The 27413-nt window shown below is 43.5% G+C and overlaps 1 protein-coding gene across 1 annotated transcript in view; it reads right to left on the bottom strand.

The window, feature by feature from the left end:
- Nucleotides 1-27413, bottom strand: part of galnt14 (UDP-N-acetyl-alpha-D-galactosamine:polypeptide N-acetylgalactosaminyltransferase 14 (GalNAc-T14)) — a 117776-nt gene that overhangs the window by 14705 nt on the left and 75658 nt on the right. Inside the window, exons 8-13 of the mRNA XM_031837215.1 lie at nt 22331-22415; nt 14499-14602; nt 12796-12922; nt 11066-11158; nt 9232-9315; nt 7998-8142 (exon numbers count right to left, since the gene is read on the bottom strand). Coding sequence (XP_031693075.1) covers nt 7998-8142; nt 9232-9315; nt 11066-11158; nt 12796-12922; nt 14499-14602; nt 22331-22415 — 638 coding nt within the window. The remainder of the gene's footprint in view (nt 1-7997; nt 8143-9231; nt 9316-11065; nt 11159-12795; nt 12923-14498; nt 14603-22330; nt 22416-27413) is intronic.

Here is a 27413-nt window from a genome sequence, read left to right on the forward strand (position 1 = left end):
TAACAGACCTTATTTACAACGTTCTTATTTACAATATTCTCAGAATATACAACACTGAAGTTCTAGACGCGTTTTATGGGACGTTGCAAGAACATTCATGTGTCCAGTTTTCGGAGGGTTCGGAGAATATTACATCAATGTATCACCAAACATACACAGAACATGGTTGCCATGTTCTCATAAAATAACTAAAATAACACATCCTAGAACTGAATGAATGAAATATTCTTATTAAATACTTTTTTCTTTACATAGTTGAATGTGCTGACAATAAAATCACACAAAAATTATCAATGGAAGTCAAATTTATCAACCCATGGAGGTCTGGATTTGGAGTCACACTCAAAATTAAAGTGGAAAACCACACTACAGGCTGATTCAACTTTGATGTAATGTCCTTAAAACAAGTCAAACTGAGGCTCAGTAGTGTGTGTGTGGCCTCCACGTGCCTGTATGACCTCCCTACAACGCCTGGGCATGCTCCTGATGAGGTGGTGGATGGTCTCCTGAGGGATCTCCTCCCAGACCTGGACTAAAGGACCAACCGCAACAGCATATCGTCTCACAAGGGGTCTGAGGATCTCATCTCGTTACCTAATGGCAGTCAGGCTACCTCTGGCGAGCACATGAAAAAAAGAATCAAAGACATCAAAGAAATGCCACCCCACACTATGACTGACCCACCTCCAAACCGGTCATGCTGGAGGATGTTGCAGGCAGCAAAACATTCTCCACGGCGTCTCCAGACTCTGTCACGTCTGTCACGTGCTCAGTGTGAACCTGCTTTCATCTGTGATGAGCACAGGGCGGCAGTGGCGAATTTGCCAATCTTGGTGTTCTCTGGCAAATGCCAAACGTCCTGCACGGTGTTGGGCTGTAAGCACAACCCCCACCTGTGGACGTCGGGCCCTCATACCACCCTCATGGAGTCTGTTTCTGACCGTTTGAGCAGACACATGCACATTTGTGGCCTGCTGGAGGTCATTTTGCAGGGCTCTGGCAGTGCTCCTCCTGCTCCTCCGTGCACAAAGGCAAAGGTAGCGGTCCTGCTGCTGGGTTGTTGCCCTCCTCCACGTCTCCTGATGTACTGGCCTGTCTCCTGGTAGCGCCTCCATGCTCTGGACACTACGCTGACAGACACAGCAAACCTTCTTGCCACAGCTCGCATTGATGTGCCATCCTGGAAGAGCTGCACTATCTGAGTGTCGGTTGTAGACTCCGTCTCATGCTACCACTAGAGTGAAAGCACCGCCAGCATTCAAAAGTAACCAAAACATCAGCCAGAAAGCATAGGAACTGAGAAGTGGTCTGTTGTCACCACATGCAGAACCACTCCTTTATTGGGGGTGTCTTGCTAATTGCCTATAATTTCCACCTGTTGTCTATTCCATTTGCACAACAGCATGTGACATTTATTGTCAATCAGTGTTGCTTCCTAAGTGGACAGTTTGATTTCACAGAAGTGTGATTGACTTGGAGTTACATTGTGTTGTTTAAGTGTTCCCTTTATTTTTCTGAGCAGTGAATATATACAATATAATATATATATACAATATTAATGTTTTAGAGCTCTGATCTTCCTGCTACTCCACCATGTCCATGTCAGAGACCAGTTAGTCTGACTATTCTCTCATCGTTGATTTGATTGACTTTTTTCATGAATTTAAGGGCTTTCTGTATATTTATCTAATTGTGGGGCATAGTAACCTGTTTAAACTTATAATCCTGAATCACTATGATCAATAAAACATTATGAGTGTACTTTTATCACATTTACATTCAAATGCATTCATCCTATTGCTTACACCTATCAAGTCAAAGGCCTAGGGAGGAGGGGTTAGGGTTTCTTCTGGACAGGGCCTAATTATACTGTCCCTACGGATATCCATTATTGGGACAGTGATTACGGTGTTGTGCTTACTGGGCCGGTATAGTAAGGCCCTGTCCAGAAAAAACCTTAACCCCTCCTCCCTAGGCCTTTGAGTAGAACTGAAACAACTTGATAGGTGTAAGCAATAGGGTGAATTCACTTCGAAGTAAATTTCAGCTCTGTTAAAAGTACACGCAAGAAAAACGTATATTGATCATAGTGATTCAGGAGTAAAATTAACAGGTTAATATGCCCCACCAACACCAGCTATACAGAAAACCCTTATATTTTTGAAATACGTAAATCAAATCTATGGTGAAAGAACAGTCAATTTAACTTCTTGAGGCAGTATTGAGTAGCTTGGATGAATAAGGTGTCCAGATGTGCCCAGAGTAAACTGCCTGTTACTCAGTCCCAGTTGCTAATATATGCATTTTATTAGTACATTTGGATAGAAAACACTCTGAAGTTTCTAAAACTGTTTGAATTATGTCTGTGAGTATAACAGAACTCATATGGCAGGCAAGAACCTGAGAAAAAATCCAACCAGGAAGTGGGAAATCTGAAAAAATAAGACTTCTGAACATCTAATCAAATGGCCACCCAGACTATTTGCATTGCCCTCCTCTTTTACACCACTGCTACTCTCTGTTGTTATCCTCTATGCATAGTCACTTTAATAACTCTACCTACATCTACATATTACCTTAACTCACCGGTGTCCCCGCACATTGACTCTGTACTGGTACCCCCACGTAGTATATCGTCTCGCTATTGTTATTTTACTGCTGCTCTTTAATTACTTGTTGTGCACAAAGGCAGAGGTAGCGGTCCTTATTTCTTATTCGTGTTTTTTAAAACTGCATTGTTGATTAGGGGCTCGTAAGTAAGCATTTCACTGTAAGGTCTACACCTGTTGCATTCGGTGCATGTGACTAATACAATTTGATTTGATATCCCTAACCTTGCCACAGACAAAAAGAGCTGTGAATGGATCAGTGGTTCACCAATCAGGGCTTGAACAAGGCGTGATGTGTAATTAAACATTTATTTTTTTGAGAATACTTCTTTGGAACCATCAGGCGACGTCCCGTCAATTGATACACAGAAATGTTCTTGCAACGTTCCCATGAAACCTATCTAGAACACAATATCTTACATTCTGAGAACATGGCAAACATGTTCTGTGTATGTTTGGTTGGACATTGTTGGAATATTCTCCTAACCCACAGACAATGGATACAGGAATGTTCTTTCAGGAATGCCCTGACCCTCAGAAAACTGAACACGAATGTTCTTGCAACGTTCCCCTGAAACGTGTGTAGAACATTAATATCTTATATTCTCAGAACATGGCATCCATGTTCTGTGTATGTTTGGTGGGACGTTGATGGAATATTTTCCTAAACCACAGAGAAATGGACTAATGAATGTTCTTGCAACGTTCCCATAAAACATGCATAGAACATTAATATCTTATATCCTGAGAACATTCCTTGCACATCAAAGCAACATTCTTATGAAAATGTTGGTTAATAACCTAATAAGACTCTTAAGGGAACCTTCTCTAAAGTTGTGGGGACATTTGTTGTTAGCTGGGAGTGTCCTACCTAGATCTAGACATGTCTGCTATTCTTATACACTGTAATAAGTACTGCACAAGCATAATAGGCCAAGACTTAATTACTGCTGACACAATCAATATACAGTACCTTGTTTTAGCATGTCTCAGCACGGAATTTAATCTAAATAAACCACAATGAGCTTCCTAGGGAAATGAATTTGGAGAGAGAAAACACCCTCCTCCTATCCAAAACAAGTCTGATATTTTATTCACTAATTGGTCTGTTGAACAATCAGATTTGAAACATTTCTGATGTGAAAAGATCTGGTCAAAATATCTGATGTGATTGGTCAAAAGACCAATTAGTGGAAAAAAGATCAGAGTTGGCTGCCTGTGTAAACGCAGCATAAGTTCCTTCCTGCCTTTTGCATAAGACATCTAGCTTTGTGATATCATCTGATTTACATCAACTATATGACACGTCAACAGGTAACACTTGGTCTTAGACAAATCTTGACCACTGTGGGGAAAGGTCTTACAGTTTTTCTCAATTGCTAAAACAAAATTTCTGAAACCTTGTTCCATTTCCTGAAAACATTAAACACAAAACCTCATCTTCAAGCACATAACCTCTGACTCCTCTTGCAAAATGAAACATTCGCCTCAAAACAGTTTTACCTGTGTTCAAAATCAAACACTGCTCTCAAATCATAAACAAAGTGATCAAAATGATATACACTCTCAAGCAGTCAGTAAACAATACACCGAAAAATAGGAAACACATTGTTCAAAACATACAATTCTCAGGGAGAAGTACATTTTTTATCAAAAAAAATATTCATATTTTTCCGTCATTGTCTTTTGATGAAGGAAAACATGTTCTATCATAGTAGCTCAAACTTGATCAGAAATTACTACTCTGCTTTGCTCTTTGCAATTTAGTTTTTTGTTCTTCCTCCTCCTTGTACCCCTATTTTTACAGTACTGTACCCTGCATCTCACAAACTTGTCCTTTGTCTCTGTGATACTGTAATTCTTGTTCTTTGTTGATGTGAACCTGCAACCAGTCAAAATCTATTGAGCTTTCAGTACTGTTACAGTTTTTTCCAATTGCTAACACACTAAAATGACATGCACAACACAATTATTTAAACTGACACACAGAGAGCAAAACCTCTTCTCAAGTCTCCAAAAGTCTAAACACATTTTCTGCTTTACACACATTTTGCAATTCAAAATGGCACTTATTAAATGCACTGCACACGGTTCTCTGCATAAGACACAACAATCTGACATAAAGTCACATGTTTGCCATTTCAAAACACCTCCATTCAAAATGACACTACATGAGCTAATTGGCCAATACATGTGCCACCTGGCCACACACTTCAATGGTTAATTGTTACCACTTCAATCAGGAAGTAAGCATTATGAAAAGACCACAGGTGAGCACCTTTTGTTTTACAACAACAATGGAAGCCATTGCAGAGAGAGGAAGAGGAAGAGAAAGAGGGATGGTGAGAATGAGAGGGGGAGGAAGAGTGAGAAGTAGGGGTAGAGCTGGTAGAGGAGTTCATGGCCAAAGAAGACAACAACTTTCAAATGAAATCAGAGCAACCTTAGTTGATCATGTCATCAACCATGGGCTGACAATGCGAGAGGCTGGACAGAGAGTGCAGCCCAACTTGAGCCGTTTTACTGTCGCCTGTGTCATCCGGACATTTAGATGTATGTAACCAAAATTTCTTTCACACTATGTAGTACACCCCATGTCATAGTGTATCAGTTGGGTGACACCTGTTTACTTCATGAATGGTTGATGTCATACACTAACTGCACAAATTTCCTGTAGAATTTACTCTACTGTGGGGGAAATATCTTTAGGCTGCATTCTCCAAGCCCTATATTTTAGTTTTTTTGTTTTTCTAAAGGGCTGAGAGAAGCAACCATGGTGGAGGAAGGGGCCAAATGTTCACCGGGGTACAGGAAGCTGCCATTGTAAACTTGGTTTTGGAACATAATGGATTCAGATTATGAGAAATTCAAAGCCACATCATCCAAGACAACACCATATTCAACACCATATTCAACAAGTCAGTCCGTCCACATTGGCTCGCATTCTCAAGCGAAACCAAATCAGAATTAAACAACTTTATAAGGTGCCGTTTGAGAGAAACTCTCAAAGAAACAAAGAGGTCAGACAAACATATGTGGATGTAAGTACAATATTGACTGCAGTACACTACACTCAACATTGTTTCCCAGTGTACTGGATAACACCATTTTGACTGCAGTACACTACACTCAACATTGTTTCCCAGTGTACTGGATAACACCATATTGACTGCAGTACACTACACTCAACATTGTTTCCCAGTGTACTGGATAACACCATATTGACTGCTTTTGTTCTTTGTTTTCAGGGAGTACTGGAAATGGATGCTCAATCCCACATGAGTTCATCTTTATAGATGAGGCTGGGTTCAACCTAGCAAAGAGCAGAAGAAGGGGGAGAAACGTCATTGGCCACAGAGCCATTATAGATGTTCCTGGCCAACGTGGTGGGAACATCACAATGTGCACTGCCATCTCCAATACACATGGTGTCCTCCACCGTCATGCCAACCTTGGACCATACAACACAGCCCATATTCTCACATTTCTGGACAGACTCCACAACAATCTCATACCTCCAGAGCGTATGAATGATGCAGACCATCAAAGAACCCGGTACGTTGTAGTATGGGACAACGTGAGCTTTCATCGTGCAGCCCCAGTCCAAAACTGGTTTGCTGACCACCCACCATTTCTTGTGCAATACCTCCCATCATACTCACAATTTTTGAACCCCATAGAAGAGTTATTTTCGGCATGGCGGTGGAAGGTATACGACCAACAGCCCTTTGTGCGCAGGCCTCTGTGTGCAGGCTATGGAAGAGGCATGTGATAGGATTGATGTGGGCGCGATTCAGGGATGGATAAGGCACTCAAGGCGCTTCTTCCCTCGATGTCTGGCAAGGGAAGATATTGCCTGTGATGTGGACGAGGCGTTGTGGCCAGACCCAGCTGTGCGGCAAGATGCTGCCTAATTATTTTTCTTGCCTCTTTTTTTCTCTATATTTTTTCTGCAATTTTCTTTTTCAGTTTACGTTTTTTTTTTGTGAGCATATTTTTGTTCAGTCCAATGTAAATATATCTGCTGTGCATATGTTGCACTGACTTGTTTGGTGAAAAATAAAGAAATACATTTTTCAACAGCATGTGTGTGTATCTGCAAATATTTCTGTGCATCTGAAGAATTTTCAACAATTTGAACTATTTTAGTATTATGGCAAAGTATATTAAAGATGAGAGTGCTTTTCATTATGCCCAACAGTGTGTAGTTGGTTAGACAAACATCTGGTAATATGAATGAAGTGTGTGCCATTTCGTGCAAACGTTTGATATTGATAATGCTATCTGTAGTTTTGGTTGCAGGGCTTCATGTTGCAGGATATATGAGGTATTTTGCAGTTTGGGGGTGTAGTTTTGGTTGCAGTGCTTCATGTTGCAGGATATATGAGGTATTTTGCAGTTTGGGGGTGTGGTTTTGTGAGTTGTGTTAAGTATTTTGATAAAACCAGCCTAGTTTGCAAAATTGTGTTTTAGCAATTGGGAAAAACTGTAATAAATGGAAAGCACAATGTTCAGGGCCATACAATTTGCCCATTGTACAGTATACAGCCTACAATGCACTGTACTACAGTATCCATTCTCAGACTTTCTCCTTCCCACCTTCAACAACCTGTTTGCTCTCTGAACTGGCTTATATTGGTTGTGTCGCATCATTTGAAACAGGTTAAATCAATTTTGAGTGGTTGTGTTCAATCAATGACATATGTTCTCTACCACTCGCCACTTGTGTTTACCGGTATGGATGACATGTGCATTAGAGTGCAGAATGTGTTTTGAGAATGAGAATGTGTTTAGAGTTTTGCTGAAAAGTCTAAGTGAGATCTGCAAATTGTGTTTTACGATGTGAAATGGTTTAAGGTATTGACAACAGACTGCATAATTAGATAAATGAGTCCAGGCAACTGAGAACTTTTTTCAGCCAATGGGTTTTAGTGTTTTAGCAATTGAGAAAAACTGTAATGATTTTTATGATCAATAAAACATTTTGAGTGTACTTTTAGCACAGGGTGTTTATGTGTGTGTGTGTGTGTGTGTGTGTGTGTGTGTGTGTGTGTGTGTGTGTGTGTGTGTGAGAGAGAGGTAAGTCAATCAAATCAATCAATCTAGCTTACAGTACAGTACATCAGTTAATTGTCACAAAGTGCTGTACAGAAACCCAGCCTAACCCCAAACAGCAAGCAATGCAGGTGTAGAATAACATACGTTTAGGGAGAGGTGCTATGATAGCCTGTCACAGCAGTGAGAATGAGCAGAGAGAGAGAGAGAGAGAGAGAGAGAGAGAGCTGCATTGGCCTGTAGCTCTGTTTATGAGTGTAGAGTCTTGCGCGGGGCATAGGTCTCCCTGTTGGAGATTGAGTGTAGGCCGTCTGAATGTTGTTTAGGCCGTACCTGGTTGAGTGCTGGCACAGCTTTTGTTCCGATGCAGGGTGCTAGTGTGAGAGAGGAGAGGTTCTGTCCCTCCACCCTACGGGACTCCAGACAATTCTGTCTTTGACGAATCACCCCTGACTTAGAGTCCGAATCATCTGGCACTCTGAAAATACACAATGTATACATTTCACATGTATTTTCTTGCTTTCTTGTATATTCACCAATGCAGACAAGTCTGGATACGAGGTAGATGTATCATCTCTGACTGTTATGTTTTGATACTCACGCGTGGGATAGATTCATGGTGGCATTTATACATGTAAATGAATAATGATTTATTGTAGAGATTAACGTTGAGGCTATTTAGAGTGTCATGTTCCGTGGCCTGGCATAAATGCTTCCTCAAACAACGTCTGAACAGAATTACAATCAATTTTCAAATGTACAAAAAGAAATAGCTCATCACATGGCCATTCATCAGAGGTAGGAAGAACCCACTTCTCTGGGGGGGGGCTGTGTATGTGTGTGTGTGTGTGTGCGTGCATGCGTGCGTGCGTGCATGAGAGTGTGTATGTGAGAGTGAGTGAGAGAGAGAGGTAAGTAATGGGATCTGCTGCCAGTGTAGGTATGTGGAGGCTTTACAGCCCAGTTCATTCACTTAGTCAGCAAACGGAAACCTGGAACCAGCAGTAGTGAATCCATCACACACACACACAGCGTAACATAGGTAACATCACTCATATCCCTCATAACCTGCTAGCAATTTGTAATAGCCTATGACTGTACTTCTCTCTGTATATTGCTCTCGTATGGCTTCACCATTATCTGTGTATACTCTCTCTCACGAGACATGTCCCCACCCTATAAACTTTTTCAAATCAAATTTTATTTGTCACATGCACTGAATATTAGCTATTTCTCAACTTGTGTCAATTCACCTGTTCTTCAACTATCTTTTTAAAGTCGTTTCTTCTTAGTATGCAATTAACAGTCGATCCAAGTCATCTAAAGGTCAGACCATGCCCACTCCTCTCTCCCCTGAGTTCACATTGTTAGTTTCAGTCCATGGGATTAACCTAAACTCCATCACGCCTGGCTGTTGTTGTATCAGTCAGATTGAGCTGCAAGCCTGGGCCTCGGACCAATCAGGGGTCAAAAAAAGAGAAGCCTGAGTAATAAAAAAAATGATCATGAATCTATTCTGAATTAAGCATAATGGGATGTGTGTGATTAGCCGGCCACACACACTCACTTGAGCTCTGGGTAGACGTTGTCCAGATACCACTTGAAGGATTTGCACTTGAGACTCTTGCGGAGCTCTTCCCTGCTATGAATGCTGATAAGAGAGAGAGAAAGAAAGGGAAATGAATGTTAGAGAGAGGAACCTTTTTTTATAATGCAGTCCTGCTCTTATCACAGAAAAGACAGTGCTACACACTCACACACAGGGAGGCACACACACACACACACACACACACACACACACACACACACACACACACACACACACACACACACACACACACACACACACACACACACACACACACACACACACACACACACACACACACACACACACACACACAGGGAGGCACACTCACACACAGGGGGCACACTCACACACAGGGAGGCACACACACACAGGGGAGGCACACACACACACCTTATGGTGAACCATGTGGAATCCATTGGTGCAATATGTAATGCAGGGAGAAGAAAAACACTTTTAAATAACCTAAAGAATAAGGTTTGAACTGAATCGTCTATCCAGGTTATTGATGCTATTCTAGGTGCAATATGGGTTTGTATTCTCTAATCTGTCTCTTTTTCAGCCTTTGCTTTTCTCTATTTGTGCATATTTTTGATACTGAATGTTGAATCAGATCTTCAACCAAAACCTAATATTAGATAACGGGAACCTAAGTTTACAAATTATTTCATTTATTTAATTGAAAAAGTTAAGCAACACCCCCTGTGTGAAAAAGGAATTTCCCCCTTACACTTAATAACTGATTGTGCCACTTTTAGCTTCAATGACTGCAACCAAACGCTTCCTGTAGTTGTTGATTAGTCTCTCACATCGCTGTGGAGGAATTTCTGTCCCACTCTTCCATGCAGAACTGCTTTAGCTCAGCGACATTTGTAGGTTTTCAAGCATGAACTGCTCGTTTCAAGTCCTGCCATAACACCTCAATTGGGATTAAGACTAGGCCATGTCGTCCAAAAAGCTATACTTTTGAGTCATCTGTCCATAGAACATTCTGTCCATCCAGGTGCTTTCAGGTGCTTTTTGGCAAACTTGAGTCAACCTTTTGGATGACATGGGTCCCATTATGTCTGGTGAAAACCAAACACTGCATTCCCCAGTAAGAACCTCATACCAACGGTCAAGCATGGTATGATGGTTTGGGGATGCTTTGCTGCCTCAGGACCTGGGTAACTTGCCTTAATAGAAGGAACCATGAATTCTGCTCTGAATTCTACAGTAGATTGACAGGCCATCCGTCTGTGAGCTGAAGCTGAAGTGCTGCTGGGTCATGCAGTAAAACAATGATCCAAAACACACAATCAAGTCTACATGAAAATGGCTATAAAGCAACACATTTTAAGTTTTGGAATGGCCTAGTCAAAGTCCAGGCCTAATCCCATTTGAGATGTTGTGGCAGGACTTGAAACGAGCAGTTCTTGCTTGAAAACGCACAAATGTTAAGGCAGCTCTGCATGGAAGAGTGGGCCAAAATTCCTCCACAGCGATGTGAGAGACTGATCAACAACTACAGGAAGTGTTTGGTTGGAGTCAGCTAAAGTTGGCGCAACCAGTTATTGAGTGTAAGGGGGCAATTCATTTTTTTACACAGGGGCATAACTTTGTTTATGAAATCAATGAAATAAGTATTGGTCATTGTTGTGTTATTTGTTCACTCAGGTTTATCTAATATTATATTTTGGTTGAAGATCTGATAACGTTCAGTATAAAAAATATGCAAAAGTAGAGAAAATTAGAAAGGGGGCAAATACTTTTTACGGCTCTGTATAGCAGTAGAAATATACGGTGTAGAAATGTATGGTGGTGTTTCACTCACTCTCCGTAGGACTTGCCCCGTGCTGCAGGGCGAGCAGAGTAGTAGAAGAGCTTGAACTCATCCATCCACACCTCCGTCGTCCGTCTGGTGTTCCTGCAACACAGCCAGTACAGCACACAGTAGGAGTCGGTAGGCGTTTTACATTAAAAAACTTCATCTCAGGGTGGGCCAGACTGATAGTGTGAAAACACCTAGCACGTATGTGACCAAAATAACCATAAGCCAAGTCTGCCCTCACATACTGGTCTCAAACACATTCCAAGAAAATGAATCATCTCGTTTGCTGGAAGAAAGCAGAGAAACAATACATGTTCTGAGAGTCAAATGTACATATCCTATTCTATGCATGTCTAGCTCACACTTTTAAACATTCTACTAATGTGATTCCGCTGACACTGCTGCTGCGTACTGTGGCCCTCCTCCCGATAGATATGTATGTATCTTGATTTAGACTTTCATACACCTCTTTTGACATTTGAAAGCCTCTGGCAAACTTTGGATTTGGGGTGAAGACACATTTACACGTACATTTCAGTGCATCTCTAGCGTTCCACACTGTCCTGTTCAGCTCATTAAGCTAGTCTACACCCCTATCCTATGCTATCCACTTGACCCTCACAGGCAGGAATAAGACAGCCTACTTTCAGAACTCACATCGCTCCTTTCCACCTTACACGGTCTCAGACGGAAGCATACTCAACACTACTGCGACACAGCCTGGCTTCTGAGCAGCAGCAGAAGATTTTGGGACAGAAAAGGGAGTAGCAGCTTGTAACACAAATTACAGTGATATTGTGCAGAGAGCGGAGCACGGAGAGTGCAGGTGAATAAATGACATATAATTATCAGAGAGCATGCTGAGCCACCAGCTGCCATTAGAAGCCTGGCTTTCTTTTCAGGACATGAAATCAAACATCATACTTGGAGTAATTATTCATTAACTTGGCTGAACTATGCTACACATACAAATTTTGTTGACAGGATTCATTAATTATTCATTGGGGGGGCCTAATGTGTTTTGTGTTGTAGGTAAAGAGGGAAAGCTCATCAGTGAATGAACAGTGAACACACACTGCCAGTCAGTCAAAGGAGAGGCAGCCAAGTCAAGGGTGATTTTTGCACAACACATTTTCTGAAAACGGCTCTGTAATCAAATCAAATAGTGCGTTGTTCACTTTACATATTCAGTCCATGCCGTGACTTTCCTGAAGGCTAAATGCAAATGAGAAATACAAATGAAGAAAACTGATTCTGTCGATAATTGCATTGTTAACCAAGGGCAGCATTTCTGATTCATGCCAAAGTTGAACATTTGATAAAGAATGACATATGTAGACAAAACTTTTCAGAAAGAATAACAGAAATTGGGTGCACTCGTACGATCAGCTAACTAAAGCCCTGCCAAACACAGCAAGAACATGATTCTAATCCCCAATATGGAAAGAGAGCCAAACTACTCTGATGTACAGAAGAGAATAGAGCTTAGCATAATGCATTCAAAAGACAATGTTTGGCAAAGCTTTAGAGAAAACTACAGCAATGTCTTCAATTTGTATTTGACACGTTCGCTGCAAATCCTATCCCACTATTGGGTTGCATTGCACGAATACGGATACGAATACGGATAGATACAGTAAGATATAGGTCTTACTTGATGTAGGTGTTGGGTGCCTTTGTATTTTGGAGCAGGCTGTGAGATAGGATACAGTACAAATGGAGTCAAGTCTTACTTGATGTAGGTGTTGGCGTTGCCCTCAGGGAAGATGTAGGGGTGTTTCTTGCGGAAGACGTGGCCGACCCTGCTGCAGGGGATAATCTCTAGGCTCCCTCCACACATCCACACCCGGAACGAAATCTCTATAGGGTTTCACACACACAACACAACACACACCCCACACAACACAACACACAAAACACAGCTACCATTAGTTATCATTGTCCCATGGAATTACTATATTGTATGTTGTATGTTCAGTGCTTGTAGACTGTATGAGTTATGGGTGAGAGAAGGTGCAGTGGGACAACAGAGTCCTAAGGAGAGAGCACTCATATACTGTAAGATGGAGAAGGGTTACAGGGGATAGGAGAGGTTCAATTCTAACACACAAAGTTTTGCACACAATGTCTTGAAACCAAATGAAGCTATACTCCTGTTAAGTCGTTATACTATTTCTCATCCCAATACAATCCATACACATTACTCATCATCTTTATCAGCATCAGCATCTGTATATGGGGCTCTGATGCCTTGAATATTAGATAACATGCTTGCCACCTCACATCTCATGTTTAAATCTGCCATGTCCAATGCTCACTTAAAGAAGCCACAAGAATGTAAAGGAAGTCCTTCCATTGCCTGGTCTAATTTAGCCCAGACTAATATACTAGCCTGTTGCTACACACCTGTCTTTCAAACCCAACAAAGTTGAAGTTTCATAGCCTCATTATCATTGTATATGCTGTGTTTGTCTTTTTCAGAGTAACATCTTCAACAGTTCCCCAACAAGCCTATGAGTTTGTTCTGCATTTCAAAGTGTCAAAGGGAGCAGCGTAGGGAATATTTTCCATCTAGAGAGAAAAATAAACGAGAGATGTGAAAGAGAGATGGAGAGAGAGAGAGAAAATAAAAAAAGACTGGGGAGAGAGATAAAGAGAAAGTGTGAGAGAGAGAGCATCCTATTCAAGTCTTACTGTACCCCTGTCTCTGCTTTGTTCTCTAATGATCTGAAGCCTCAGCAGCAGTACAGACAGTGGAACCTGTCTGTCTAATATATGAACCCCAGCATCCTTCTGCCAGAGATACATGGGAGAGTACTCGTCAGCCTCCTGGCCTTTTTAGAATCTGGAACACACTATGAATCATCCCCACCACTACCACGGTTAGCTCGGGCTGCTGTGCACAACTCGCCTGCAGATGTACCTGACAGGAGCAAACATGAAGCAGGGAAGAGAACTACTAATGCTACCTATTGCTCCAGGGTTCTGGCTATGACTGGAATTTACACTCTCTCTAGCTTATTTGACAGTGGTGTGGTGTTATGCTGGACACTGATTGGTCCTAGAAATTCTGCTTAATATTTGTGTCTTCTTGACCATTGACACTTTATAGTCAACTAAACAGTAAGTGTTACAAGTCCAACATATGGAGTGGATTTGATTGATTTGAAAAATTATCATTTTGGGGATTTGGGACTGTGGTAAAATAACCATTACAAACCCACAGAGTATCCCTCAAAAACTTCCAACACAATACATCAACTGTCCCACTTTAGTAAGGAAAGTTCTCATGACGGCAACACCCTTTAGCAGACAGAAGGACTGGTGTCAGCTATAGAGGCAGGCTATAAGTGACAGACTGACACGCAGCTGCCACTCGAGTGCTCTCAGGCAGCCTAATCACCCCAGCTCCAGCCCAGTCAGCTGACTCACTCACCAAAGTTCTCCCCGCCCCAGATGTCCATGGCTGTGTCATACTTCCCCAGGTGGTTGAACCACGACTTGTCAATCACAAACAGCCCTCCGGCAATGATGGGAGTCCTGAGAAAGAGAAGGCGAGAGAGAGAGTACTCAGGGGATATTATTTTATGAAATATTGTCCAAATAGGATATGATGGCTTCTCCCACCAAAATGTCAGTCAGACATGAGGTAGTTTGGTGATGTTTTTGGCGATACTAAGAACACATTATTATAAATCCAAGTCGCTGGTAGAAGAGTCCAACTTATCTAAATCCGTCTCCACACAGTTGAGTCTTGCTGATGTGAATAATGATGCTGGCCCGGCCCGGCGAGTCTCAGTGAGTGTGTGTGAGCCGCTGAGTAAAATGTAAATTGATTGAGTGATACAGGAGCCAGCCGGCGACAAACCCGGGCTGGACTGGCTGACAAGCAGAGTTTAAGCGGATACCTTCTCATTATCAGGCGGAAGCTGCACCCAGGCCCTCCACGGTGTGCCAACTGGGGCCTATCTAACACAATAGACTCACAGCACACGACCAGACAATGCAGAGGGAGAGGGAGCTGAGAGAGAAAGGGGAGGGAGAGAGAGGGGTAGAGACAGAGAGCTCTCATGTTGCTGACTTCAAGGCAAGCCATTTTAAAAGATTTTTGAAAGACGAGGAGCATCGTCTTGTCTCTAGAATAGACACGCTGTGATGCTCTCTGGCGTCAACAACATATTCTCCACATTCATTTTCTCACAGCGGTTTCTCATTCCCTGTCTCTGTCTGAAGAGACTGAACAAAAATAGAAACGCAACATGCAACAATTTCAAAGATACAGTTCATAGGAAATAAATCCATTGAAATAAATAAATTAGGCCCTATGGATTTCACATGACTGGGAATATCTGTTGGTCACAGATGCCTTTAAAAAAAGTAGGGGCGTGGATCAGAAAACCAGTCAGTGTCTGGTATGACCACCATTTGCCTAATGCAGCGTAGAGTTGATCAGGCTGTTCATTGTGGCCTGTGGAATGTTGTCCCTCTCCTCTTCAATGGCTGTGCGAAGTTGCTGGATACTGGCAGGAACTGGAACACGCTGTCATACATGTCAATCCAGAGTAGAGGTCGGCCGATTATGATTTTTCAACGCCGATACCGATATCGATTATTGGAGGACCAAAAAAGCCAATACCGATTAATCGGCCAATTTTTATTTGTTTATTTATAATAACGACAATTACAACAATTGTGAATGAACACTTATTTTAACTTAATATAATACATCAATAAAATCAATTTAGCCTCAAGTAAATAATGAAACATGTTCAATTTGGTTTAAATAATGCAAAAACAAAGTGTTGGTTAAGAAAGTAAAAGTGCAATATGTGCTATGTAAGAAAACTAACGTTTCAGTTCCTTGCTCAGAACATGAGAACATATGAAAGCTGGTGGTTCCTTTTAACATGAGTCTTCAATATTCCCAGGTAAGACGTTTTAGGTTGTAGTTATTATAGGAATTATAGGACTATTTCCCTCTATACCATTTGTATTTCATTAACCTTTGACTATTTGATGTTCTTATAGGCACTTTAGTATTGCCAGTGTAACAGTATAGCTTCCGTCCCTCTCCTCGCTCCTCCCTGGCTCGAATCAGCAACACAACGACAACAGCCACCATCGAAGCAGCGTTACCCATGCAGAGCAAGGGGAACAACTACTAGAAGGCTCAGAGCGAGTGATGTTTGAAACGCGATTAGCGTGCGCTAACTAGCTAGCTAGTCATTTCACTTCGGTTACACCAGCATCATCTCGGGAGTTGATACGCTTGAAGTCATAAACAGCGCAATGCTTGACACACAACGAAGAGCTGCTGGCAAAACGCACGAATGTTGAATGTTTACGTGCCTGCTTCTGCCTACCACCGCTCAGTCAGGTACTTAGATACTTGTAGGCTTGTATGCTCAGTCAGATTATATGCAACGCAGGACACGCTAGATAATATCTAGTAATATCATCAACCATGTGTAGTTAACTAGTGATTATGATTGATTGATTGTTTTTTATAAGATAAGTTTAATGCTAGCTAACAACTTACCTTGGCTTACTGCATTCGTGTAACAGGCAGTCTCCTTGTGGAGTGCAACGAGAGAGAGGCAGGTCGTTATTGCATGGGACTAGTTAACTGTAAGGTTGCAAGATTGATTCCCCCAAGCTGACAAGGTGAAAATCTGTCATTCTGCCCCTGAACAAGGCAGTTAACCCACCGTTCCTAGGCTGTCATTGAAAATAAGAATGTGTTCTTAACTGTCTTGCCTAGTTAAATAAAGTTACACTTAAATTATTATTATTTTTTAAATAAAATTGGCAAATCGGCGCCCAAAAATACAGATTTCCGATTGTTATGAAAACTTGAAATCGGCCCTAATTAATCGGCCATTCCAATTAATCGGTCGACAGCTAATCCAGAGCATCCCAAACATGCTCAATGGGTGGCATGTCTGGTGGGTATGCAGGCCATGGAAGAACTGGGACATTTTCAGCTTCCAGGAATTGTGTACAGATCCTTTTTGATATGGGGGACGTGCATTATCATGCTGAAACACAATATAATGCCGGCGGATGAAGGGCACGGCAATGGGCCTCAGGATCTTGTCACGGTATCTCTGTGCATTCAAATTGCCATTGATTAAATGCAATTGTGTTCATTGTCCGTAGCTTATGCCTGCCCATACCATAACCCCACCGCCACCATGGGGCCCTCTGTTTACAACATTGACATCAGCAAACTGCTCACTCACACGACACCATACACACTGTCTGCCATCTGCCCATTACAATTGAAACGGGGATTAATCTGTGTGGAGTACGCTTCTCCAGAGTGCAAGTGGCGATTGAAAGTGAGCATTTTCCCACTGAAGTCTGAAGTCAGTTAAGACATCAAACTGCAGTCAGGTTAAGACCTGGCGAGGATGACGAGCACGCAGATGAGCTTCCCTGAGAAGGTTTCTGACAGTTTGTGCAGAAATTCTTTGGTTGTGCAAACCCCCGGTCTCAGACAATGCCGCAGGTGAAGTAGCCAGATGTGGAGGTCCTGGGCTGGTGTGGTTACACATGGTCTGCGGTTGTTGAGGCCGGTTGGACGTACTGCCAAATTCTCTCAAATGAAGGTGGAGGTGGCTTATGGTAGAGAAATTATTATTACATTCTCTGGCAATAGTTCCGGTGGACATTTCTGCAGTCAGCATGTCAATTGCCCGCTCCCTCAAAACTTGAGACATCTGTTTTGATGTCCCCATATACAAAACCTATGTACAGTAATGATCATGCTGTTTAATCAGCCTGTTGATATGCCACACCTGTCAGGTGGATGAATTATCTTGACATGTAAACAAATTTGTGCACAAAATGTACGAGAAATGATATGTTGTGCGTATGAAACAATTCTGGGATCTATTATTTCAGCTCATGAAACATGGGACCAACACTTTAAATGCTGCATTCATATTTTTGTTCAGTGTAGTTTGACCAATATTCTTGAGGCAATACTACCTTCTCTGGTAATTTATAATGTCTCCAGAGTGCACTCGAGGCTACGTCTTAAAAAGTTAGCACCAAAATAGATACATTGACATCTGACAAAATACAACTCTCGACAGCGAGAACCTTGGCTGCACCCTGAAAACAGCTTTAGGCTGCATGTTTTCCTCCTTCATTTAAAGTCTTGCATCAGGACATTACTATTTCTGGTAGAAAACATAAAGATTCATGATTTATTGATTCAGCTAACTATATATCAGCATAAAGTTAGAAATAACGTATGAGGAGGCCTTGGGAGAGCCATTATTTTATTTAACCTTTATTTAACTAGGCAAGTCAGTGAAGAACAAATTCTTATTTACAATGACAGCCTAGGAACAGTGGGTTAACTGCCTTGTTCAGGGGCAGAAGGACCGATTTTTACCTTGTCAGCTCTGGGATTCGATCTAGCAACCTTTTGGTTACAGGCCCGTCGCTCTAACCCCTAGGCTACCTGAGAAAATTCAGCCTAGAAACACAATAAAATAGAGAACGTGATGCTTCTCTATTTTCCAGAAGGAGACATCCTTTGTTGTATATTTCCCCTGCTGCAACATAAGTACAGTACATGCCAGACCTGAAGGAAGTATTACAAGAGGAAAACCTCATTTGACAATGCTGTAAAACCCTGAGGTACATGCATCACCAAATCCTCCCTAGTTATTGGTGTCTGCCATTAACTACTGCTGCTGCTTCCATTTTCAGATCCCACTTTTTTTCAGACACTGTCCATAAATAGACACCCCCTCCCACTGGAGAGAAGAAATGACAGAAAATGACATGCCTATGACAAACAGATGATGATGATGATGATGGGATTGAATGACTGGGTGATGATGTGCCGGCAGCGACAGGAGAGCAACAGGCTAGTAAGAGATGGACACATTTGTGACTCAACATGCCCTACGGAGTCTTGTTAGCAGTGCTCTTTAAGTGATGTGTATTATTGGGTGGATGCAATGAAGAAGAGTGATTGGCAAAGCATAATCTGTCTCCATTGACCTTCTCTCTAACACTGTGCACGCACGCGCACGTGCACGCACGCACTCACGCACGCACGCACCCACCCACACACACACACGCGCACGCAAGCACGCACCCACAGACACACAGACACAGACACAGACACACACACACACACACACACACACACACACACACACACACACACACACACACACACACACACACACACACACACACACACACACACACACACACACACACACACACACACACACACACACAGGAACCCCATGCTCCAACCATCTGTGCTTCTTTAGCTCACCGCCTCTTCCAACACCCTCTCAGTTTCAGTCCCACCACTCCTGGTAGGTCTCTGCTAAAAAGTGTGTGTGCGTGTGCCCGAAACCACACGTCTCTATCTGTGTGTCTATCTCTACCAGTGTGAGGAGCAGACTCCATGTGACACTGCACCAGTCTGGGCACTTGGCCCATGCTGCCAGGCTGTGTGATGTGGGATCGGCTTCCCACCAGGCCTGGGTCTGTGCCTGGGCTATTAGAGGGCCTTATTATTCTAACACCCCCCAGGGGCTGGGTGCTGGGGTGGGCACAGAGGGATGTAGGGTATTATACAACGGGTGGGTCTAATCCTGAATGCTGATTGGTTAAAACCACATTCCAGCCGGTGTCTATTCCACAAGTTGCCACAGGCTAAACCTATGACGTTAAAATGCCCATTTACTCTGTTCCATCTGACTGTGCAATTCACTGTCTAATCAGCCCAGGCAGGCAACTTATGAACTTGATCTCCGCTATAAGAAAAATCATCTAGACATTATCTCACATTTCTTTTAGAATAACATACCATTTTCAACAGCGGATATTTGAATAAACCTTACCGTCTGTCTCTCTAACATTTGCAACATTGTTTCAATATTCAAATTCGATCTCCTGCTGTCCCATAGTAATGAACATGTCGGGGGTCGGGACAAGACAGACTGGCAGGCAGCTTTTCTCAGCCAGTTGAAATCATGAATCAGCTGGCATCATTTTTATTGATATATACAAAGAAATGTCAATTGAAAAAAGGTAAAATGGAACACAGCTAATTTGCAGTCTTTCCAGCTTCAGTTTGAAGTGATTGTGTTACTGTAGCTGTGTTGTTGGCTAGCTCCTCTGAACAAGTGTCCTGACGAGAGAGTACATTTTCTATGTCAGGCAAAATCGCGCCTCATTGGCTCATTGTCATGGATGTATCCAAATAAATGTCACTAGAAAACAAAAGCAAATGCAGCTACTTTGGTGTTATTCTGGCTGCATTTTGATGTGACTGTAAGTTAGCCGTAGATGGCTAGCTAGTAAGCAAGGGATAAGAACGTTGCCAGCCAGTATGGCAATGCAACATTTAGAACGAACGACTGGGTCGAGTCTCCAGCAACCATAGATTTGTGTCGGGACTATATCTTGTGGAAGGATGAAATAGTATGAATAAATTCATCAAAATAAGAGAGGAATGAAAGATGGAAGTACAGACAGAGAGCTGAGTAAAGAAGTATGAAGAGGAAACATAGACGAGGGGAGGAAAGAAAAGAAAACAGAAAGAGAAGAGGAGGGAAGATGAGAGACAGATTGCCCTGAGCAGGACTGAGGGACGCAAGTGGAGAGGCTCACCATCTTACTCATTTCTCAAGTGGAGGGAAGATGGCAGCCCACAGCCCAGCATCTCTGACACTCTCATCAGCGCGTACTTCTGCTTTGAAAGTTGATAAACTTGTAAGCTCACTTTTGAGAAAATGGCCCTTGAATGTTTTGGTACACCTACTGGAGAGCTCTTCTTGTCCACACCCACTCAGCATCGTTCACACCCTCTTAAGCTTTAGCTCCACCCATCTCATTAAGGGTTCACATCTGAGGCTAAACATAGTGAGTACGGTAATATACTTAACAACCAATGATTTCAAGACTAAATACTGAATTATACTACGTCTATTGACATGTCTATATACAGTTGTCGCAGTGACATCATAAACATTCTATTGTCATCCGACATCAAACTTGTTGTAATTTTGTAAAAGTATAAACAGACAGCGTTTACAAATTAATTTAGTATATATCCATCTAGCAAACCAGGTAACTAAAAGCAACTTTCTAAACAATATTTTGGTTAGTTCCTAGCTTGTTAAGTTAGCCGGCAATGTTTTAAATTGGGGCTAATTTGTATTCATTATTACAGAAACAGAAAGATGACCTACGAGTTAATGGCGAGCTAATTACAGAAAATAGCTTACGGTTGTGAGTGTGACGAAATAAAAGCAGGGCATTCTACCAGAGAATTTTAGAACTGAGACACTCGTTGGCCTAACGTTATATCCTAATTTGACTTTGGTGCAGGTCATGTTGTTCTCCACATTACCGTCTCTGGTAAACACACACTATATAAAATCAAAGTTTATTTGTCACGTTCACAGGATACAGAAGGTGTAAATGGTACAGTGAAATGGTCACTTGCATAGTGGAGTCTTTTGTTTAGACATGTAGCTAGCTAGCTAAACAATTTACCATCATTCCAACTCATAATGTTACTACCCTGCCTTAGTTTTGACAACAGTATCAAGTATTTTCTTAGAAAATATGTTCCTTCCTAGAAATGTGTGCTAGTGTTTTGAATATAAAAGTTGTTTATCTCTGTACCTGGAAAATAATTATTACCGCAAATGAACAGAGAGACTGAAAGGGAGAGAGAGAGATGTGTGAGAGAGATCAATCAATCATTCTAGCCGAGCATTAAAATGACCTGCCCTGGATTCAGAGCCATCCGGGGCCAGGAGGATTAAAGATGATCAACTATTTTTGGCTAAAATAATGCAAAGGTGCTTTAACTGGCTGTGGTCCGGTCCCCTCTCTGATCTTCTCTGGGCTGCATCCTCATTAGCTGTGCTGCTGCTATCTCTGCAGAGATCACTGGTTTAACTGCCTCTTCCAGCTGCTGCTGCTGCCTAGTCCGCCTCTCCCTCTCTCCTCCCTGATGGACTGTTCAGATCACAGTGCAGTGAAAGGCCACAGGGAGAGACTTCATTCCACTGTTCCTCCGCTCTGCTCCATCAGATGAAAAAGAAAAAACATGGCTGCATGCTGCCAGCCACTGGACTTAGGAACGGAGGGATGAGCTGTCAGGCAGGCACCCCCTACTCCCCTCCTCTATCCCTCTGTCCCTCTACTCTCTTCTCTTCTGCAGCCAGGCCAGACCGTCCCGTAATATCCGTCTTCATGCCTCCCTTCACTTACTTAATGGGTTCGGTGGGGTCAGCTCTCCTGGCTTTCTGCTCAGCAGACAACTGCTCCCACTTGAAATGTAGACTCCAGTCGAAGCCTGCAGCAGAGAGAGAGAGAGATAATCACAACATGAACTGGGAATGTGGGAGGGTGAGGGAGAGAAAGAGCGGGAGAGAGATGGTAAGTCAGGGGAGGATCAGGAGGAGAGCATTGCAGGTCAGAGAGAAGGGGACCAAACGACTAACAACAAAAGGATGATGGGAGGAAGGGGGTGAGAAGGAGGGTGGACTATGAACTATAAAGGCGGGGTTGATTATAAAAACGCTGCAGCAGCCTCTTCCTTCATCACACGCTTTATTAATCTCTGGCAGAACACTGTCAATAATTACAACCACCAGTCCTGCAACCATCTCCTATTTAATTACTCTAATGACTAATTATGGGCCCCAGCCCATTGGCTAATAGCTGATCTGGGCTGAACCTTGGGAATGACCTTTATCAGGCTTACACAAGAGCTTTTAAATAGCCCTTCCCATCCTGTCCTGAGACAGACGCAGTGCCCTTGATGTCTTCAAATATATGCATGAGAGAGCCAATGAATATTTGTTCTATTAATAAAGTACGTGGGTGTGTGTCTGTTTGTGCACGTGAACATGTGTGTCCGTGTGCACGTCTTAGTGTGTCTGTGTACGTGTCTCAGTATGTGTGTGTGTCACACCCTGATCTGTTTCACCTATCTTGTGCTGGTCTCCACCCCCACCAAGTGTCTCACGTTTTTTCCCCATTATCCCCTGTGTATTTATACCTGCGTTTTCCATTTGTCTGTTGCCAGTTCATCTTGTATTGTCAGGTCGTACCAGCGTGTTTCCCGTTTCTTTTTGTTCTCAAGTTTTTGTTTCTAGTCTTCCCGGTTCTGACCTTTCAGCCTGCCCTGACCCTGAGCCTGCCTGCCATCCAGTACCTGCTCGACTCTGACCTGGTTTACCAACTTCTGCCTGCCCTCGACCTGCCCTTTGCCTGCCCCCTGTATTATATTAAATTATCTTTTAATCAAACTATCCGCCTCCTGTGTCTGCATCTGGGTCTTATCCTGAGTCGTGATAGTGTGTGTGTGTGTGTGTGTGTGCAGGGGAGAGAGAGAGGGTCTGATTTGGAGCAGACCCAGGAGTGCTGGCGCAGCAATCTGCAGGCAGGCAGGGCTGGCTCTCAGTGGATCCATACGGCTCTATTGACACCACATCTTTTTCCTGTTATGAGCGATGGCTACATCAATAATTAAAACGTCCAATCTGAGAAGGCCTTGGACTATTATCCCCATTGGCTGTCGTATCCAGTTCTCTGGGAACACTGATTGAAGCTGTTCATCTGGCGGTGTGTGTGTGTGTGTGTGTGTGTGTGTGTGTGTGTGTGTGTGTGTGTGTGGCCTCTACTATCCAGGTAATGGAGACCCAGAAGCCTGGGGGAGGAAATGGAAAGAAGGAAGGGATGGGGTCAGGGATAAGGGATGAAAAGAGGGATGGAGAAAGGGAGGGTTGGACAGAGAGCTGGACAGATACAGAGATGGATAGAGACAGAGAGAGGGACATGGGTGTGGTGATAGAGATCTTCCGGCGCCGACAGAGATGGAGATGGCCGCCTCGCTTCGCGTTCCTAGGAAACTATGCAGTTTTTTGTTTTTTTACGTGTTATTTCTTACACTAGTACCCCAGGTCATCTTAGGTTTCATCACATACAGCCGAGAAGAACTACTGAATATAAGATCAGCGTCAACTCACCACCAGTACGACCAAGAATATGTTTTTCGCGATGCGGATCCTGTGTTCTGCCTTACAACCAGCGCCACGGGATGGTTCCCATGCAGCGACCCAAAAAAACGACTCAGAAAAAGAGGGAAACGAAGCGGTCTTCTGGTCAGACTCCGGAGACGGGCACATCGTGCACCACTCCCTAGCATTCTTCTTGCCAATGTCCAGTCTCTTGACAACAAGGTTGATGAAATCAGAGCAAGGGTAGCATTCCAGAGGGACATCAGAGACTGTAATGTTCTTTGCTTCACGGAAACGTGGCTCACCGGAGAGACGCAATCCGAAGCGGTGCAGCCAGCGGGTTTCTCCACGCATCGCGCGGACAGAAACGAACATCTTTCTGGTAAGAAGAGGGGCGGGGGCGTATGCCTTATGGCCAACGTGACATGGTGTGATGAAAGAAACATACAGGAACTCAAATCCTTCTGTTCACCTGATTTAGAATTCCTCACAATCAAATGTAGACCGCATTATCTACCAAGAGAATTCTCTTCGATTATAATCACAGCCGTATATATCCCCCCCCAAGCAGACACATCGATGGCTCTGAACAAACTTTATTTAACTCTCTGCAAACTGGAAACGATTTATCCGGAGGCTGCATTCATTGTAGCTGGGGATTTTAACAAGGCTAATCTGAAAACAAGACTCCCTAAATTTTATCAGCATATCGATTGCGCAACCAGGGGTGGAAAGACCCTGGATCATTGTTACTCTAACTTCCGCGACGCATATAAGGCCCTGCCCCGCCCCCCTTTCGGAAAAGCTGACCACGACTCCATTTTGTTGATCCCTGCCTACAGACAGAAACTAAAACAAGAAGCACCCACGCTGAGGTCTGTCCAACGCTGGTCCGACCAAGCTGACTCCACACTCCAAGACTGCTTCCATCACGTGGACTGGGAGATGTTTCGTATTGCGTCAGCCAACAACATTGACGAATACGCTGATTCGGTGTGCGAGTTCATTAGAACGTGCGTTGAAGATGTCGTTCCCATAACAACGAATTAAAACATTCCCCAACCAGAAACCGTGGATTGATGGCAGCATTCGTGTGGAACTGAAGGCGCGAACCACTGCTTTTAATCAGGGCAAGGTGTCTGGTAACATGACTGAATACAAACAGCGCAGCTATTCCCTCCGCAAGGCTATCAAACAAGCTAAGCGCCAGTACAGAGACAAAGTAGAATCTCAATTCAACGGCTCAGACACAAGAGGCATGTGGCAGGGTCTACAGTCAATCACGGACTACAGGAAGAAACACAGCCCAGTCACGGACCAGGATGTCTTGCTCCCAGGCAGACTAAACAACTTTTTTGCCCGCTTTGAGGACAATACAGTGCCACTGACACGGCCTGCAACGAAAACATGCGGTCTCTCCTTCACTGCAGCCGAAGTGAGTAAGACATTTAAACGTGTTAACCCTCGCAAGGCTGCAGGCCCAGACGGCATCCCCAGCCGCGCCCTCAGAGCATGCGCAGACCAGCTGGCCGGTGTGTTTACGGACATATTCAACCAATCCCTATACCAGTCTGCTGTTCCCACATGCTTCAAGAGGGCCACCATTGTTCCTGTTCCCAAGAAAGCTAAGGTAACTGAGCTAAACGACTACCGCCCCGTAGCACTCACATCCGTCATCATGAAGTGCTTTGAGAGACTAGTCAAGGACCATATCACCTCCACCCTACCTGACACCCTTGACCCACTCCAATTTGCTTACCGCCCAAATAGGTCCACAGACGATGCAATCTCAACCACACTGCACACTGCCCTAACCCATCTGGACAAGAGGAATACCTATGTGAGAATGCTGTTCATCGACTACAGCTCGGAATTCAACACCATAGTACCCTCCAAGCTCGTCATCAAGCTCGAGACCCTGGGTCTCGACCCCGCCCTGTGCAACTGGGTACTGGACTTCCTGACGGGCCGCCCCCAGGTGGTGAGGGTAGGCAACAACATCTCCTCCCCGCTGATCCTCAACACTGGGGCCCCACAAGGGTGCGTTCTGAGCCCTCTCCTGTACTCCCTGTTCACCCACGACTGCGTGGCCACGCACGCCTCCAACTCAATCATCAAGTTTGCGGACGACACAACAGTGGTAGGCTTGATTACCAACAACGACGAGACGGCCTACAGGGAGGAGGTGAGGGCCCTCGGAGTGTGGTGTCAGGAAAATAACCTCACACTCAACGTCAACAAAACTAAGGAGATGATTGTGGACTTCAGGAAACAGCAGAGGGAACACCCCCCCATCCACATCGATGGAACAGTAGTGGAGAGGGTAGCAAGTTTTAAGTTCCTCGGCATACACATCACAGACAAACTGAATTGGTCCACTCACACAGACAGCATCGTGAAGAAGGCGCAGCAGCGCCTCTTCAACCTCAGGAGGCTGAAGAAATTCGGCTTGTCACCAAAAGCACTCACAAACTTCTACAGATGCACAATCGAGAGCATCCTGGCGGGCTGTATCACCGCCTGGTATGGCAACTGCACCGCCCTCAACCGTAAGGCTCTCCAGAGGGTAGTGAGGTCTGCACAACGCATCACCGGGGGCAAACTACCTGCCCTCCAGGACACCTACACCACCCGATGCTACAGGAAGGCCATAAAGATCATCAAGGACATCAACCACCCGAGCCACTGCCTGTTCACCCCGCTGTCATCCAGAAGGCGAGGTCAGTACAGGTGCATCAAAGCTGGGACCGAGAGACTGAAAAACAGCTTCTATCTCAAGGCCATCAGACTGTTAAACAGCCACCACTAACATTGAGTGGCTACTGCCAACACACTGTCAATGCCACTGACTCTACTCCAGCCACTTTAATCATGGGAATTGATGGGAAATGATGTAAATATATCACTTGCCACTTTAAACAATGCTACCTTATATAATGTTACTTACCCTACATTATTCATCTCATATGCATACGTAGATACTGTACTCTATATCATCGACTGCATCCTTATGTAATACATGTATCACTAGCCACTTTAACTATGCCACTTGGTTTACATACTCATCTCATATGTATATACTGTACTCGATATCATCTACTGTATCTTGCCTATGCTGCTCTGTACCATCACTCATTCATATATCCTTATGTACATATTCTTTATCCCCTTACACTGTGTATAAGACAGTAGTTTTTTTTGGAATTGTTAGTTAGATTACTTGTTCGTTATTACTGCATTGTCGGAACTAGAAGCACAAGCATTTCGCTACACTCGCATTAACATCTGCTAACCATGTGTATGTGACAAATACATTTGATTTGATTTGA

Source organism: Oncorhynchus kisutch, linkage group LG12 (genome assembly GCF_002021735.2).
Source record: "Oncorhynchus kisutch isolate 150728-3 linkage group LG12, Okis_V2, whole genome shotgun sequence".
Taxonomy (NCBI): domain Eukaryota; kingdom Metazoa; phylum Chordata; class Actinopteri; order Salmoniformes; family Salmonidae; genus Oncorhynchus; species Oncorhynchus kisutch.